The sequence below is a fragment of the Coloeus monedula genome (genome assembly GCF_965178545.1).
Source record: "Coloeus monedula genome assembly, chromosome: 3".
NCBI lineage: Eukaryota > Metazoa > Chordata > Aves > Passeriformes > Corvidae > Coloeus > Coloeus monedula.
Window position 1 is genome coordinate 9791313 of NC_138783.1, and position 19781 is coordinate 9811093.

General features: G+C 38.6%; 1 protein-coding gene across 1 annotated transcript in view; it reads right to left on the minus strand.

The window, feature by feature from the left end:
* Positions 1-19781, minus strand: part of ROBO2 (roundabout guidance receptor 2) — a gene marked incomplete at both ends in the record, with an annotated part of 433039 nt that overhangs the window by 94459 nt on the left and 318799 nt on the right. Inside the window, 2 exons of the mRNA XM_082279021.1 lie at positions 4012-4136; positions 18392-18403. Coding sequence (XP_082135147.1) covers positions 4012-4136; positions 18392-18403 — 137 coding nt within the window. The remainder of the gene's footprint in view (positions 1-4011; positions 4137-18391; positions 18404-19781) is intronic.

Consider the following 19781-nt stretch of genomic DNA (forward strand, 5'->3'; position numbering starts at 1 on the left):
CTGGGGTGCAGGCAAGGAGACATTTTCCACAATCACACTTGAGCGATTTATATTTATGACACATTCATCTTCATTCTGAATGTAATTGCAATAATATACTTGGCTATCAAACCAGAAGGACAAAACACTACACTAAACACTAGAAAACTAGCAGAAAGCATTGAATCCTGAAGACCTGAGGGAGCAGAGCACTGTTGTTTGGCTGTGAACATGTTCTGAGAAAAGGAGAAAGTAAGAGCATGGCATGTAAGTAAAGCTGGGAAGAAGACAGGAGCATGTCATAAAGTAGGAGAAGCTGGCAGAGCATGAGAGTTTAAAGGAGAAGTAAAAGGAAATTAAAACTGTGATACACTGAAGGAGAAGTGCAGTGTAGAGCCTGGAGGGTGAAGAGAAAGGGTATTAATCTGATGTGGAAATCATCAGAGAGAAAAAAATAATTGCACGTAGGATAAGATATCACTTAGCACAAAACAGGGAGATTACTTTTTGCCTTTGGGCTGGATTAGAGAAAAGAGAGATGTCAATAATAATAAGGGGAATGGCTCTAGCAGCCATTGCATATGATGAAGGACTGAATGAATCAATACTACAGACCCAAAAAGGTTTTAGTGGTGAGAGCTGTTTTTCCAAGGAAAAAGTTACACCCTCTGGCACAGCTCTTGTGAATAGATAAGAATAGGAATAGGAAGGCAATGTGAAGAGAAAGGTCAGCAGCATTCCCCAATGAGACAGAAACCAGAACAGCTTGAAAAATAATTAAACAACAGTAATTCCAGTAAAATAGGGTCTGGATTTTATGTCTACTCAACAAGCCTCTATGAAAAATACAGTTGTTTGCATCAGGAATTCCCCGAAACACTGTTACCATGCTGTGATAAGCTCTCATTCATTACTGCAGCTCTGTCTAGCTCTGCTGTGCTTTCTAATGATGACTCCTTATTAACTTTTAAGCTTGTCTGTATGGACTAAAAATAAAATCTAAAAGTGTAGAGTAGGGTATTAAATGAATTTTCTGCAGATATGTTTCTTCTAAAGCAGACCTTGATGGTTTGCAAAAATTATTTGGAACTGATAAGCAACAAACTGCTTAAGAAACAAGTAACAATTCAAATAAGAAACAAATTCTACTCTTAAGTGGATTAAAACACCTTTATCTCTATGGTTTTGACAGCTAAAGGAAAGAGATATGCTTTAAATAGGATCCAACATTCCAAGTATCCTTACAATTATATTAACCTATTGGGTTACTTGTCACACTAGGCTTTTCTCTTATCCACTTTCAATGGAAATGTTTAAGAAATTTATAACAGCAAATTTTTCCTCAAAAATCAATATGCACCCAGTAAACATGTCAGATCCAATAGGAAAAAAAAAGTGTTAAAATTCTGAAACAATTTTAGGCTACAGGACTAAGCGGGTCTCAAATAATTGCCCTGTTTTCTGAACTGCCTTGAAACTTTCAGAATACTTCTGCCTGGCACAGATACCTACTGGATGAGGGTATTATGAAAACTTCAGTAAATATTATGAAAAAGAGGAGAAATTTGACATGGCTGATCTTGGCTTCATTTATCACTCATTATGTAAAGTACAAAAAGAAGCACAGTGTAAAAGGCAGTGCAAGGATTAAGCTCTTAATTCTTAAAATAGTCCAGAACCATCTTTATCACTGCATTAGAAAGGGGAATCCATCCTTCTTTTTATCTTCAGCATGGGCTTCTCTGTTCTGGAAGGGTACCATGTCCCAGTGAATATTCCACACATCAGGAGGAGTTCACCAGTCTTATGACTCCTCCCTTCAAAGACCAGATAACTACGAAGTATAACTTGTCCTAAATTACAGTACAACCCATTTTTCAACGCTTGTCGCAATTTCAGTGGTTTTAGTTAGCTGTCGGGTTGCTCATTTGGGTGCAATGGTGGCATGCTGGGTTGCAAACAGAGGGACCAGAGCCATCCCTGCTACAGTACCACTGAATTTATCTCAAGGAAGAATTTAATCCACAGAGTCTAAAGGTTACACAGGCCCTGCCCTTGTGCATGTCATTGGTGGGTGGCTGCTGGGCTCTGGGGAAAAGGCCACCAAGCACAAAGGACCAGCTGTTTACACACAAGCTGGTACAAAAAAATTACTCAGGAGGGAACTGCTCCCCTCCCTTCCAGCTGGTTGTGCTCAAAAACACAGGATCGAGAAATGAACTCACAACCAAAAATGCCCTACAATTACTGGAGTGGGATAACACGATTATATAACATTACTTTAAACACTGAAAGTGGTGCTGCAAACAGTACCCCTAAAAGCAGAAACAGCATTGTAGAGACAAGCACAAATTATAGCTGGAATGCAAAGGTGAAAAGTCATGTAATTTGGCAAAAATACCACCCTCCATTGCTATGATGATATACACTGTGTGGAAACTCACTCACTCTGTGTCATCTCACTGCAAAATCTGCCAAGTTATACATTGAGATGGCAACCCCAACTGGTGTTACTTCACTGATGATCGATTTAACATGAGGATGTTGTAAACCACATTGAGCCATGTTTCAAGGTTTGATTATAAACCATGCAAGTATCAATTTTTATGTTGCATTTATTTGCCAAAAAAGACTATTCTAACCCTCAGGGATCTGGTTCTCAATATGGTAATTAATTTTCCAGGTTTGTAATTAAGCAGCTTCAACATAGTACAATCAGTAGGTAATAACATTCAATTAAAGACACAAGATGCATTTTCACCTTAAAATGTTTTTACCCTTGAAGTGATACCAATGAAGAGGATAAAATAGAGTATTAACACTTTTCAATTACGCTAAATGACTTTAATCCTGAAAATGATGTCCTACTTTAATTAGAAGCTCTTCTCTTTATTACAGCATGATGGATGTCCACTTTATTAGATTCAAGTGTGACACTATAAGCTCACTTTACATAAACATTACCATGTTATTAAAATGCTCTACAAGGAAGGGGTTTGAAATGTTTGCTACCACATCAGTATTTCCTACTTTAATTTCAATATGCTATTCTACTTTCCCCTTGGAAAAATTGTCACCTTAGTGAGACTCACAATACTGTGTTTTTCCAGGATGTGATCTTTGGAGGCTAGATCTAAGTTTCTCTAAATACTACGCTGAGGGGTATACATGGCTAAGGTTAAGCTTACACTCAGACAAGCTTACATGCATAAAGTAATTGTGTTGTGTCTTTGTAAGACACCAAGACAGCAGAGCACAAAATGCTGTCAGCCTGGTCCTGTCATTCTGGACCAGTTTTCTGATCTCCTAAGAAGGTGGAGCACAAGCAGGTGGGGCAGAGCAGGAGATCTGTGGTTCAGCTCTTATTTCATAACCTGGGACACACAATGCCTCCAGTAAAGAAATGTTGTGTCATCCCATTCAAATATTAAGCTATAGAAGTTAGTGTGGGCTGATGGCAATGCCGACTGCTACCTCACAAAGTCTGCCTTCGAAGATGATCAGGGAAATATTTCCAAAACCAGATCTGGAAATTTCTTGAGACAATTTTACTGAAGAAAGCATCTGTGTGTTCAAAACTTGTATCTGTATGCCAGTGCAAATCAGCTTGCTGGATACATTCTGCTTGATCATGTCTAGACAGGTTGTGAACTGTAATTACTGGCTCTGATTAGCTCAAAATTGAGTCATACCTTTTTTTATCTACTGTGCCTGCCTCATCCACCTGTTTGTTGGGGGCTTCAGAACAAAAAGCCTTTAAGATATATACTGTTGCTTTCTACTCATCTATACAGCGCCTAGCCCAGGTTTCAACAACTTAAATGGCCTTTGTGTTCTTCAAAATATTAAAAAAAAAAAAAAAGCAACACAAATTTCAGTAGAGAATAGTGATAGTTTAAAAAGACAAATTTCTTTCGAAATTTTGAAAGATTAAAAGAATCTATGAAAGAGAATGTAAATAATTTTCCTTAAAATTTAACAATATAACTATTTAGAAAGACTCGAAAGACTTACAGGGTGATTGCAACTTACCTGACTTCCTTCTTTTTGCCAGAAAACAGCTGGCTGGGGGTTTCCTTTAGTTTCACAAGGAAAAGTCACAGTTCGACCCTGGGCTACAATCTGGTCTCGTGGTCTCACCACAAACTGTGGGGGAGCTACAAGGTAAGAAAAACCATGGTGTAAGCTTAGGATATTTTGCAAGGGAGAGATAGGGAATATTGAAAGAAAGAGACAACATTATGGAGATTTGTTTTATGTCAGAGGACATGACACCAGAAACATTCATTAGTATAGACAGAATTAATATATAAACAGAAACAACAACAGCGACAAAGAGAGCAGCAATATATGTATGTGACATCCCCAGTTATTAAAAAAAAAATTAAAAAAGGAAAGAAACATTACAACCATACATGCTAGAGTCAATTCTGATGACATTAAATGCTAAAGTGCAGGAGTCAGGTGTTTATGTTGCTGACTCTGGATGTATTCTACCTTTGCTCTGGAAAGGTATCAGCACCCTCATATCCCCTCACACTTCACAGAGCTGCTGGACCTATCATGTATTGCAGGGTATGAATTAGGATAAACAGACTGCCTTTCTCAATCTGCCCCTCTGGACTTTTAAAAATGATTGAGAAAGGAGAGAAAGATCTGGATCACCAGTTCAAGAGCTCCCTTACTCCTCTTAGAAGCAGTGTGGTCAAGAATGGATTGGGGAGGAGGACTTGCTGTAAAAAGAATGGTTGTTAAAAGAACACAAACTTGGTAAACCCAGGTTTCAGCTAGTTTAAAGATTAGAGAGAAGCAAAAGTTGAAGAGTTAGTGGGCAGAGGTGAGTGCTGAGTAAGAAGGAATAGGTATTTCAGGAGATAATGAAGACACAAGGAAAAGAAAAAAGGAGACTGGAGTCAAAACAAGAAAGAAGAAGGACTGGCTATGTTTTCAAGCAGCTGGCATTAAGAATGTTCAGTCACAGGGGACCAGGAAGCACAGTCAGAAGTGAACAGTTTCTAAGAGAGGGGCATAGGTTGACTTGTCTGGGGGGTAATGGTGGAGAATAGAGAGTCAGTGCTTGGTGGGAATGTGAAGATAGAGAAAAGGTGCTAATGAGTAGAAAGAAGTGTGGGGAAGAAGTGTTAGAGGATTTGGGATAAAAAGCTTGAACTCAGTAACTATGTTGAGCATGATGTTGTAGTGAAGCAAATGACTTTTCTATGGGTGACATGGAAACTCTCCAGTCTTGGTTCATCACTGGAATTCACTGAAACTGGATTTGTACTCTCTTGCATATTTTAAAAATGTAAGCAGCATCTCCAAATATTCTTAACAGAGGACTAGCTAGCTTTTGGGGCAGGCTGAAGAAAGGGAAAAAAAGTAAGAGAAAAAACCCCATACCCCTCACCCCACCCTTGTCTACCGTTCCACAATTGATTTTGTGGTTGTGCAGAGGGATGGTTTAGGAACACTAAGCTTTTAGGTAAACAGAATTTAAGTGTTTTAGAAAACCGTATTTTCAGCATTATAATTACAAACTATTTAATTAGGCACAAAGAGCAATCAAGACCCAGCTTCCGATTACACCTGCTGACAGCACAGACACAAACCTGCTAACTGCATAGAAACATGAGCAAACCTGATTTTCTTGAAACACACTTTGCAGTTATCTCATGAGGTACTTCCCAAGGCTTTACAGATCAGAAGGAGTCTAAAGAGCATCAGTTGAATAGTGCTGGCACTCTTAAAACACGAACTGCAAAGCACTTAAACATCAATTTAGAATCACAATCAATTTAGAAGTTGAAGGGTATTTTCTTCTGCCTCACATTCCTAAAGAGAGGTCTGGGCCTCACTGGAGAGAAGTGTCCACCTCTTTCTGCACCTTAGCAGGTGTTAACCTTATGAACAGACAGGACTCCAGGTGAGGTGCCCTCTTGCTGCCTGTTTATAGCCATGTGTTTTGAGGTTTCTATAAGGTATTGCTATACATACTCTAGGAACTGAGCTCATGCTGTACTACACCTCAAGTGCTGAGCTGCAGCAAGTTACTTGGGTTTCCCTCACCTTGTTTTACCCAGTATATTTGCGTGCAACCCCCACAGGTGCCAGGCAATGGCAGTGTGGAAATCAGTGCATGTGATTGTTCAGTGGTACAGGAAGGGAAAGAGGAAAAGAGCTGTAAGCTGTGAAGCAGAAACCTCCCTTCCTATAGACACACCTTACACCAAAGTATCTCTACAGTTCTGACCACCTGCTTAATAAAGGTCACTGAATCAGCCCAGTGTTTGCTGCTCAGCTATAGAAGTTCATTGCTCAGGACATTAATATAGAATCGACAGTGACCTCAGGCACAGCAGAGAGAAGAAACCCCCTAATCTCTTCAGGTACTACACCTGCACTTGACAGGAGCTAGACATGCCTGACTCCTGTCTATGCAGCATTGTGGGTGGCCTCAAGAGTACAATCTTCCTATGGTGACTAAAAACCTGGTGTCAGGAGACCATCCCATAGATCAAACCTAAGCACGATGGATGCTTAAATTCACTTCTTAGGCTTGCTTGGTGCACTGGGGGGTGCACAGACAGCGCTCACAGGCAGCTCAACAGAAGCAAGAAGGGCATGGCATTTCCATGAGCCTGTCCTTCAAATCATGTAAGAAAGTAAATGCAAGGCAGGCAAGTTAAAAGGTTCATCTGAAACATTCTCACACACACAGGTCTGTACTGTAAATCAATAATTCAGAGATCTAAACAGATACAACACAACTGAGTTTGTTGCTGTAGCAGACCTTCCAAGAATCAAATTAAGGTAATTTGGTAGTCAAGGAACAATGAGAGATATACGCCCTGGTTTCTACCTAGTTTCCAGTTTTTGACCTATCCCTAATTTTGAACATCTCTCACTTTCCTAAGAGCAGAGAAAGGTTCATTTAAAAAAAAAAAAAAATTAATTTTTTTTTTTTAATTTTCCCCCCAACAGACAAGGAAAATAAATCTGTAGCTCAGACATTGACAGACCCTGTGGCTCTGTTCTCTCTCTGCCACACACCAAGTCCCCTCCACCATTTGACATACTACACGAGCAGATCTTTGGCCTCATCATTACTAGGACAAGATTTCTAAAGATTCCAGCAAACAATGATGTAGAGTTCCACAACACTATCTTTTCTAGCTTTGCTCTGCAGCCATAATTACTAGAAATTCACTATAAAAATAAATGAATCAGAGCTTTTACTCACATTAAATCAAGCACAAAACCAGTTTCTTCGGCCAAACTATTTAGTACCATAATTTTAGAGGACATGAAAAACATAATTTTTGAAAAATAAAACTTTGCATGCATTTTTTTAATTTATTCAAAGATGGGGTTCTATAATGAAGGAAATCTTCATTTTGTCGTAGTTTGTTGTCATATTCAGCTATAGCTCTGTTTACAGACAGCCTCTGATAAAAATACCATTGTTTACAGCATTTAAACAATGTTTTCATCATATCAAAATGTACCTGTCAGTTTCTAGTTGAACTTGAAAACTGAAAGTAACAGTAAATAATTGTAGGAGTAATTCTTGGTTAAATGTAACTACCCAAACACTATGACTGTCATTATCCCCAAAGAACGCAGTGTGACCCTGCACAGAGACAGCAAGGCTTTCTTTTTGGTTCTTCAATTGAAGAATTGGGTTCTTCAGTTTTCCTAAAAAGAGAGCTCATTATGTTCACATATGGATGCTGTTTATAAAGACAGATAAATATTATTACTTCCATTCTGCAGAAGGGTTAAGTGAGATCATGACTCTCCCAAAGCGCAGCTTCAGTTGAACATTGGGCAAAATTTATTCAAGCCATTACTGCTGCTCTCAAAGTAGGTGAATTTCTAAAACATTCTGAAAAGGTACAGTTAGAGAAGTAACAGCAGGCTTGATATGCTTCAGCTGTTAAAGTTAGGTGGCACTTTAATGCTTAATTCAAGCTAACCATTAAGATCATTAGAAGGATCTGTTCAAAAAACTTAGGAAGGAGCAAATGGAGTGTTGTGCCTATCAGACTATTACCTTTTACTATTGGAAGAAGCAGAGTGGAAAACCTCTTGCCTAACTGACATCTGAAAGTCAAAGACAGTGGCTCTAAAATGAAATGTATTGCTTGAATTTCAGCAGACTAGCCAAAAATATGGGAAAAAAAACCCCATTAAGATTACAGACCCAATATACTTCTATTGAAACTTCTTCTCCCCTTTTTTTTTTTTTTTTTGAGAAATTTAAATAGTACACAGTAAATTAGATTTGATTTCTGGCAAATTATGCTTTGATACTGCATTCAGCAAGCGCTGGCTTCAATCAATGTCACACTAAAGCTCTGTTATGCTAATAAATTATATGGAAATCAGATGGTTGAACATGAATAGAAAGCATAGGCCATGTACGAGGGGGCTTTGAGATGAGGGGATGGGGGGACCCTAAGGTTAATCACATCATGTTCAGAACTGTTTTTACAGCACAGAACAGTATTCGACTACAGGAATTAAAATGGAGATAGAAAAGCATTGAGCAGTAGTGAGCATTAGTTATGTTGTTCATAATGGGAAAGAGTGCATTCTGTTGCACTCTTTTAGGATGTTGGTGGTTTATGCATGAGTGAATGGATCTTTTATGCTGTTAATAAATGTATATGAAGGTAGTCCCTGCTCCACTGTTAAAAAGCTTTAGAAAAAAAATACAAAAAAAAAAATGTTGCATATTATTTCAAAGGGATTTTTCAACTCTACTCCAATCCTAATAGTTAGCAGAATCTCTAATCTGATAGGATGGATTTCATGCATTTCTTCCTTGTACTGCTGCTGAATACTAAAGGCTACACTGAGTCAACAGGAGCTGATAAAGCTGCTGATGCAGAGAAGCTTGACTGAGAGTTCATCCCTTGTAGGTGAACTCTGGTCATCTGATGAGAAATTTAGCAGAAGACTCAGAAGGGGAGGGGAAACTTAATACATAAAAATATGAATTCATGGCAAAAAAGGGCATTGATCCCACAACAGCTACTAGCAACATTTTTTCCCAGTGACACAGTTTTCTCAGCTGATCTTGTGATTTGTAGTTGATATTGAATTTAATGATCCTACGTGAATTTTATTATCATAACTTGCTCACAGTACATTCCCCAGACCAGGTGCCCTGGTGGTTTTAATTAACACTAGATACTGTAGCAAGTTTTGTTTCTAGTACTTCTACTGCAACTGAATCAATGGACTAAGGCAAATTGTATGAGGTACAACAAGGCCAAGCGCTGGGTCCTGTACTTGAGTCACAACGACCCCAGGAGTGCTACAGGCTTAGGGAAGTGTAGCTGGAAATCTGCCTAGTGGAAAAGGACCTGGAGGTTCTGGTTGACAGCAGCTGAACACGAGCCAACTGTGCCCAGGTGGCCAAGAGGGCCAATGGCACCTGGCCTGTATCAGCAACAGTGTGGCAGCAGGACCAGGGCAGCGACCTGTGCTGTGCTGCCCTGTGCTGGGCACTGGTGAGGGCACACCTCAAATCCCGTGCTCATTCAGTTTTGGGGCCCTCACTACAAGAAGGACATTGAAGGGCTGGAGCATGTCCAGAGAAGGGCAACAGAGCTGAGGAAGGGTCTGGAGCACAAGTCCTGTGAGGAGTAGCCAAGGGAGCTGGGGGTGTTTAGCTTTGGGAAAAGAGGCTTGGGGGAGACCTTACTGTTCTCTACAAAGCCCTGCCAGGAGGGTGTGGGCAGGTGTGGCTCGGTCTCTTCTCCCAGGTAACAAATGATAGGACAAGAGGAAATGGCCTCAAGTCATGCTAGAAGATGTTTAGATTGGGTTTTAGGAAAAACTTCTTCACCAAAAAGATTGTCAAGCACTAAGGCAGGCTGCCCAGGGAGGTGGTGGAATCACTATCCCTAGAAGAATTTAAAAGACCTTAAAGGTCTTTTCAAACCTAAATGATTCTATGATTCTACCATGGAATATGAGACTTTATTCAAGCCTCACTGAAGCTGGTAGAAATGTTCCTATTGGCTTATGTGGACTTTGGATCAAATCCACTGTAAAAAAAATGTATTACAGGAAATGAGTGACAGTAACAAATTTCAAGGGCTTAAATTACAGGTTTGACAACCTTTAATTACAACTAATTTCAATTGATAGTGAACTGCACATGAAATTTATCATGAAGATTACTTAGGCAAGCTAAAGTGATAAAGATGAGTGCTTCATTTTAAACTGGAATTGTTTGTTATCCATCAATATATTTCTATGACTGGTTCAAAGGGGGCAAGAGGAAAGATGCTGACTTGTAAATATTCTAAGCAAAACTCAGATAATGGTAGGAGAAAAGGCCCTGAGGAACATGTAGAAACACACTGGCTGGTAAAGTAGCAAGATTCTGTAATACTCAGTTCTGCTTCCACCAGGGAAGAGACAGCAGACCAGCCTAAGATTTCCACCTACAGTCTTTTTCTGTACATCTGCAGCAATCAATTAATTTCATTTGAACAATCAACATTACACCTGGTACTGTCTGGAGCTTAAGAGAGTCAGATGGGTGACAAGATAATGTTGCCTTCCCTAAACTGCTTTTTGACTTTTGAAATCCTATCAACATCACAGTCGTCTTTTGCAAAGCCCTCAAAGACTTGGAGCTGGTATCCAGTGCTCCTTTCAAATCCTTACTGCAGTGACAATATTCATGTGCCCCCTCAGCTGCCTTTGACACACATGGATATTTTAAGAGATCAAACTCAAATCCACTCTTACAAGTACAAATCAAGACTTGCCTCTAAGACATTTACACAGAGGACAGGAAAAGCCCGCAGAGCTCCATGTGAAGTAATACATATTTTGAAAAGGGAGGTAACCCTTGACACCATCTATGGAATAGAACTACTTATCTGTAGGATTGCTTTGCTAGTTCCTGATACAGGCTTAGATGACAATTGAGGGCAGTACAGGAACTCTTTAAAGAAAATAATGATCCTCGACCTTTGTGTGTCATTGGTTAAATTCGTCTGGCAGATATTGGAATTTTAGATTATTTTTTGATAGAAATACAAAATAACCCTGTAAGATTCTATTTATACACCTGGTAATAATGTTTAGCATCAGCTGCCAAGAAGTGCAGATAAAAAAGTCTAGAAATTTTGAAAGATCTTTTGCAAGGCTATTATTGCTGATGGAGTAAATAGAGGAAAACAAAATAGATGCAGCCTCAAACTCTAGAAACCTGGGCTGATTCAGCAGTTCTTCCCTCAGAAGTTCAGATCTTAATGGGTACTGAAAGTGATGTGTGGTTGTTAGGACACTAAGTTATTAGTGCACCATTAGCTGTGACTAATGAGAAATCAAGGGTGTAGCCTCTGACACAGGAGTCATTACAGAAGACTGAGATGATGACATCTTAGGCCTATTACTAATACAGATCTTTCTTATCAGGGATAAACTAATGGAAGCTAAGGATAATAATTCTCTTTAAAGAGAAAAGACATCTCAATCTTATGGTGTGCTCCAATGATTAGGTGTGTTCAAACACAGGGAAGGCAGTAACTTTTTAGCACTTGAATTACAACTGAGTTACCTGGAAAATGTGTTTCTTCTCTTATTCTGCCATTCCCAAGGTTGTATGAGTGCAGCAGCCTTTGAAACAAATGCATATATCTCATTTTGTGGATGTTTTTGTTTTGGTTTATTTTTTTTAACTATGTCGTCTTGCTTGTCCATTTTTATTGTTCTCTGTCTTTCATGATTTCTTCTTTAGGTGAATAGTTGTGCCACAAAATTAAAGAATGGGTAGGTTGTGGGGATAACAAGTGATTCATGAAGCCCTTCACTAGACCCATGATATTATTTTAAAATTACATGGGTGGAGGTGGCAAAACAGGTGCTTGGTTTGGAGTCTTCTGGAAAGCAGTTTCCCATAACCTAGGGAAGCATGGATAATCCATGGCTTGGATACCACCTTTAACACTGACACTGCTTCAAAATTAGTTCTCAGATATCCTGCCACAACAGGTCAAATACACAAAAGCAGAAGCACATGGTAAAAGTGGGGAGAACTTTTGGCAAGCTGAACGAGAGGAAACACTGGGGAAGGAGAATCAGAGCAAGAGGTAGAGAGCAGGGGGAATTATTACCAGGACCAGTTCTCCTGTAAGTGTCCTTCACACTGCTCTTGTCTCATGGAAAGTGAGAAACTCCTTTTGTTTTGGTTTGTTGGTGTTTTCAGATGAACCACGGGTAAACACAACACGGTGAAAAGAGCACACTTTGATCATTTGAGAATGCTAAACTTTCTCTCATACTAATTGTTCTAATTTTCAATTTAAATCCAAGTTCTGAATTTCGCGTATAACAATACTTTTATCCTTCAGTTGCTCTGAAACACTGAAGCAGATAATCTTTTAAAGCATGGAAGCATAAGCATTTTTTCCTTCTTTGCAAGAGGTGAAAGAAGTCTAGAGAATCAATAAATAAAAAGTGCTAACTGTCCTATCTATTTTGACACATAGACTCTCTCTTTCATCCCTGGATGACTCAAAAGAATGAAGTGGAATAAATCTGCATGGAAGAAAAAATGATTTTTTCTTCATTCTTCCCTAGGACTAATGTCAATAAAAAAATACACTGAGAATAATTATTTTAAAAAATTCAAGTCTGCCTCCTACACAGCCAAAAAGAAAGGCATCTACTTTCCACTCCCCCATCCCATTCTCCAGTGCTCTGACTTCAGCAGCAGCACTTTTCCTGGGCTCCTCCTCTTCTTTGTTTAGTTTAAATACAGGTCTTAATTTCACCCCAGCTTTAGACTGTAGCCAGTTCTCATTTAGTCATACATGTCTATTTTATTATACCTTATCTCTTCTAAGCAGCCCCTGAACTTTACAGATGCTGCTGGAAAACCCCATCTTGAAAGTTTTTCATTTAGTTTTGATGTATATAAAGAAAAGGACCACTGGTTTTGTCTGCCCAGTAACTTCCATTATTCAGAACTTTCTCTACTTTAGACAATGCTTTGTAATTTTTTTCTTTTTCTTCAAGTGGCTGAGATTCAGGATATACCTTTGGCTCAGATCACATAGAAAAGATGTCCCCTCCTAAAATCTTAGCACTTTAGCCTCATTCCTTACGTAAACTGTACCCTTAGGGGATGGCTTGTGCCACTCCTACCTTCTGTGAGTTTACCAAACAAAACAAATTGTGCCAACAAAAAGATGTAATATGCCTTGATTCCTTTTTTCAGGGGAGATAGCAGGATGGTTTGTTGGCAATATGTTTAAAAAGGAAAAGCACAGCCCTTGCTGATACAGTAGGATTTCATCAAAATAATGAGTGTAATCTGGTTACCTCCTTCAAAAAGACATGAATTCACATGCTGAAGAGAAGAGCTAAGGAGATAATGAGAAGGGTAAAGAGCCTGGATAGCCTGTTGGGGATTTGGGACACTGTTAAATGAAGAGAGAAAAAGGAGAGAGGAAGAAAAATGACTATTTATTCTGACTGACAATGTTAACATTCAAGGAATAGGGCACAAAGTAGTTTTGCTGTGGAGTAACACTGAGATCATATCCAAGCTGTAAATTGGCTGGCAGCAATAGAGCAAAGAAAGTAAAGGGAAAAGTGAAGAGATTAATGTATTGATTTCCACATTTCTCTTGAAGGAAAGGTAACCAATTACTCCATTTACTGAAAGGAACGGAAAAGCTTGGGAAGAGCAACACATCAACAGACCCTTTTTATACACTCATCTTCAAAGACTTACGGAAATACTCAGAACTCAGAAGCCACTGAAATAGGAAAACAATTCCCACTCATTTGAGCATGCTTTGAGAAACTTTGAAAGTTAAAAAATAAAAGTTATGCATTAAACTTCTTAAAACTTTCCCAAGCTAGAGTTCAGCAATTAAAAAAAAAAATTAAAATAATGGGACTCTTGATCACTTCCTGCACTTCAGCGACTGAGCTTTAGGCAAAGTAGACATGCTAAGATTTTTAGAGTGGCATTTAGAAGCTATGAAAAATCATAACAAGTCAGCTCCATATTTTAATCTCTTACTGGCATACAAAGCAATCCGAATTTCATTCTACAGCAACCTTCTATCTTTAAATCTTTAAATCTTCTATCTTTAAATTTCTATTCTGCACAGGGAATTCTCTATCTTTAAATCTTCTATCTTTAAATCTTCTATCTTTAAATCTGCTGATCTTTTAAAAAATAATGATGTCTTCTCTTTCATTTAACAAATCCAAAAAGCCTAATGTCCACTGTCGTTCTTACCCTCTTCTGAAAATTCCTATAAGTGGTAACAGACAGGCAAGATAGCACATTTTGATAGAAATTTGAGATTTCTGCCACTGAAAGATGGCACCACAGTGCCAAGCATGATCTCATCTCTCCTGTCACACACCAATCCATGCTACTAATATTTTATAAATCCTCAGGGTCTCAAGTGAAGGTGATATGTACATGAATGCAATAAAAAATAAAAGCATTCATCATATAGCCTTTCCCTGCAAGAGTCAGAATGAAGAAGAATAAAGAGAATTCTTTCTCACCAATCTGAACCATCTGAGCAATGTAATTTCTAGATACAAAACCTAATACCACTTTCTATATAATACAGCCTTTTCTATTGTTTTTCATGCTGCACCACTCTTAACAGACCATGAAGTCATGCCAGGCTGATTTATGTCATAAAAACTTCCCAGTGCAGATTGAAATGCATCATACAGTCACACCACACTTAAATGCCCATAGACTGCATTTAATTAATAGGAAATCCAGAAAATTCATGGCAGGTGTCTTATCGTTTGTCTCTTCACCACCATGATAGGGAAGTTAAGTTTTTGTAACTTGGTCTCCCTTTAGCCCTTTAGCTAATTTCAAATACTTGACTTCTACCCTGGAGGTAAAAGTATCCAGGTATCTGGCTGCAAGACTCTTCTTTTTGGGAAGATTAACCACAGCACGTGACAACAAAACTAAGTAAACTTGACTTACTGCAAAGCAACTGACATGCAAAGAAATGTATTTTCACTTGGACTTAATTGAAATTAATTTGCAGTACCCTGTCATCATTTTTGTATTATTAATAAAAAAGTAACTGGGACATCAGACAGATCTTCATAGATCTTCATAGATCTTCCATTTGAAGGTCCTCCATCTCAAAGCAGTACAGCAACTGCCTTTGAAAAGTGTCAGAGTTACTGAAAATTTTGGGCTTTTCCCAACTATTGTGCTTCTTTCAGCAGCTACAATCCTGCCCAAACTGCCATGAGAAATACAGCAGAATGCAAAAATGAGAAAATTCTAACTTGCTCATCTGGAAAATCTATTTAATGAGTGAAATAACTGTAGAAATGGTCTAAATAGGGATAAATACCTTGTTTTCTAAACCCATCTGTTGTAAATCCTGTCAGAAATCTTTTCAAAAGGTTATAAATAATCTATTTTAGAAACAGGCAACATATTTATTCCTAGCAGCAAATTCAAACATGATGAGTAATCTGGCACAGAGCTTTTAAATTCACCAGCTGCCACCCACCTCGGGCAGCACCATACCTCATTTTATCTGTGTAGTATGAACCATTTGCTAATAACTGCTTGATGATCATTGGTAGTTCCCAATCCTGAATTTTCCACTCAAGCTGAAATTTAAAAAAAATACCACACCTAACAGAAGTATTTGAAACAGCCAAAAACTGACTAGAAAATGAAAATTATTCTGTTCGCAACAAGAAATACAAATCTGGACCATTAAAATATATTTCTCTATTCTTCAATGGAAGAAAAAATTGTCTGGTCTTGTTTAAAACCTAATAAAGACAAAACATGTCTGCTTTAAATTGGACACAGCGATGGAAGATAGAAGTACCCAGATAATTCTCTGGTGTCATGAAAGAATACAAACTTTTAAGCGCTCCCCTGCACTTTAACATATACATAAATATAAAAATATACTTCTGTTAAAATGCCATCCTCCTAGAAAGCTGTGAGCTTAACTACATGAAGTAGTGTTTGCTTTAGCTTCCTTTAGGTAAGGAGAGGTATTTTTGCTCCGCATTCCAGTTAACTTCCCGAACAAAAAAATGCTACAAGATTTGACTCACCATTCTTGTTAAATGACAATTTTAACAGAAGATCACTTGGGTTTCTTGGTAGAGAGGGAAGTTACTTTGGTTTGTCTTACCAGACTTTAGGTAAGGATGGGTAGCCACCTTCTTTGCCTACTCTTGAGTGAAATAATTATGAACTGCAGAAATTAGTTTTTATTTCAGCTACTTAAGCAAAAAAGCCAATACAGGTACACACTATCGCTGCCTTTTTGATAGGTACAGGATCAGACAGAAGTGACTGACAGACTCTGATCTGCTATTACACAGCAATCACTACATACACTTGTATGGGAGTTCTATATGTCAAATACCTTCAGGGTTAGCCTTATTTACTCAGCAATCTTTCCACAAGTCACAAAGATAATCACTAAATTAAATAATTTGATAAAGACCAGATGCCCCTACAGTACTTAGTTCAAGATCAACCACTCTAAATTCAGTTTCCTGAATAAATCATGTAAAAGAAGAAATTTCTTTGTCACAGATGTTCTCTCTCAACAAAATAAAATAGCCTAGGCAGGGAATATGTGAATTGACCACAGCATGATCACACAATCATATACCTGGACATAAAGTAACTTGAGACCAAGACCTGCTGTACAAGCTTTAGAGATGGAATCAGGGATCACTCAATGGCCTGAAAAATCTTAAAAAAGAATCAGTGCTGTGAAATGAGACACCATCAACCCTCTGAAACCTATCATTTTCTTGTGAATCTCCAGCCATTTATTTTATGTCGTTTTCACAGAGCTTGAAACAGTCTCTACTTGCTGATTCTTTTTCTTGCCTGTCGTTTAAGCGTCAGCAAAGTGAAAAAAAAAAATCTACAAGTAAAATACTTTTAATCTTGTGGCATTTCTTAGTGAACGAAGAAGCACTCTAAATTCACACTACGTTTCCTAAGCAAAGGAAAATTTTCTCCCGAGTTTACTGCAGTTTTACGCTTCTGCAGCTCCTGGGAACGAATTACTCGAGAACCAGTGCTTAATGCCATAGTAATGCAGTAGTGATTTCGGTTTAAAGCTTGCTATCAAAATCCCAGAAGGAGAAGAGTAAATTTCTATTCTGCACAGGGAATTCTCCAGGTGTGTATAAGCCATGCTGAGACTGCAGAGGTATTTGGCTTGGCTCCATGGATGCTAGTTCAAGCAAGTTAATAAGATGGGATCCCCCTAGTTCTGGAAACAGAGGCCTTACCTGGATTTTACCTTTAAATTACTCCAATCTTTCTTCCTCCAAACTTAGAACAGTGAAGAGACAAGATGAATTCAAACTCACAAACTTTAGTCAAACACATATCTAACAAAAATTCTGACTAAGTAAATAAAGACGAAACTCCTCAGCAATCTCCATAAACACCAGTACTGACTTTCTACACTAATCCAAAAAAATCAGAGTAATCATATTATTATTCTAAAAGACACATTTAAATACAAACTACAAATATCAGAGGAGCAATGCAGCTCATTAAACTAAATCCATGTAGGCACAGAGTAAATATTCATGAAAGAAGATTGAATCATATGTTCTGGATATTTCTGAACACCAGAAGTGAATTTCAGCTACCGACAGTTGCAAACTTTCCATTATCCTCAGTAAGATTTTTATGCATTTACAGAATTTCAAAGGCACAGGAAATAATAAAATTCTCAGTGTGGGAATTAAAAAACCTAGAGGTTGTTTTCCTCGGGACTTGTTATTCAAAACAGGCTGCATCCTATACAGTGCATTCCAAACTGCACTCCAAGATGACCCAAGGGCAACAACCAGTGATGAACTTCATTAGCAAGCACAGAAATCTACTCCATCCCCTCTTCAATTTCAGGACTTCTTCATTTCAGAACTCTTTGAACGATACAAGAAAGACAGGACATGCAAAGCTTTTACTGCTGTGCAGGAAAAGCAGGATGAGCTGATCGTTTAGGGCCTGGTAGAAGCTCACCAAAGCCAACACAATCCTTTCTGCTGATTTCAATGGCTTTTACACCAGGCCCATAAACAGAGCAATAAAAACATCTAAATGAGTGGGTTTTGGCTCGGTATCACCACACCCACCCCGTTTCAGCGATTGGTACTTGTTGGGGATTCGGCAAATGCGCTTGTACATGACACAGCAGGAAATAGAACGTTTGGAAATAGCACTTTGTCAGACAAAACCGCTTGCCTGGTGTTAGACAGTTACAACTATTAAGCGCTGGCTGCTTATTCCAGCCAGTGAAATGGTGTTGCAAATGAAAGATGAAGCATTGCATGAAGCCATGCTAAAATGGATAGAAGGATGGTTACTTACCAACGGGGCGAGCTGTTGACATTACAATGGTGTAGTGAGAACATAAAAAGGAAATTAAAAAAAGAAAAGAATATCTGTCAGAATGCATGACGTGTAATGTTACTTTCCACTATGGATACTACCATGGTAGCCAACCCCTCAAATGGCAGCCTAAGTCAAATGTTCACTGCTGTTATTGTTTAGTCACGTGCCACTATCATCCCATTTACTTGAGCATAGCATCTGAACAAGCTGACTGGAACCATTCTCTGAGAAACATTTTTATTATCTTCGCAGACCATCACCAAGTATCATTGTTAATGCCTGATAAAAGAAAAATTGCATTGCATTAGCACAAACTTTTAGATCTCAATGAACACATCAATTTAAGCCTCACACTGCCTAATGTCATGCAAGGCATTTGCTTTCTGAGTCAAATACCAATTGAATTTTAAGCATGACCAGTCAGTACAGCAGTAAGGGCTACAGAAAGCCCAGGATGGTTTCTCTCTTTCAATCATGGGCATGAAAGCTTACAGCAAAGTGCTTTTTCCTCACTGACAGTGCTGATGAAAATATAACAAATGGGCTGAAATGGCCACAGGGACTTCAACCCAGAACCTCCCAAATCACTGCTTAGATAACTTCTACTTCCTAAAAAGTTGCTGTTAAATGATGGACAGGTTAATTCTGTTTCAGGCTGATAGAGAGATTGAAAGTTGCCGCTGCAACAAGTGATTCCTTGGTTACAGAAACAGCCCTTCATTATATTTGTGCTGGGGAAGAGGGCTGTCAGTCCCTCTGCTAATAAAATAGAGACATCTCTTTCAGAAGACTTGAAAATTTGGACATAAAATTGACTCCAGCCTGCATCTGTGTAGGCAAAGCTTCCCTTTTTTATCAGCAGCAATAGTCACACATTTCTGAGCAGTAGCACAATTTTTTTTTTTTTTTTTTAATTTTTAAGGAGATTACCAGCCCTGTGTGCTTATGTGCAGGCTAGGGCCAAGTGTAAGACATGCAAATTCAGGGGTAACAGAGCTTGCAAGGGCCTTCTTAGTTCTCAACCTTTCTGTGGCTCTGTCCCCATTTCATTTAACTGTGTGTAGCCTGCTGCCATTCTCACCTATCATCTATTGGAACATTTTTTGGCTTCCAGCATAAAGGATATACTCCTTCTTCTGCAGAAAGATGAGGTGTAAGAGTGATATGCATCTTTCCAAGAGAGAGCATGGAGTCTGGGTCACAGAACTCAGATTCTGCTATTGTTTGTGACAGTGTAATGCAACTTTCCTGACTGCATCCCCATCCTCTGGTTTAAGAAGATAGAGCAGTGAATGAGGGAGCTAAGGATTACATGGTTGCTGTCAGGTATGCAGATGGAACTACGTGACACCTGCAAGGTCCAAGG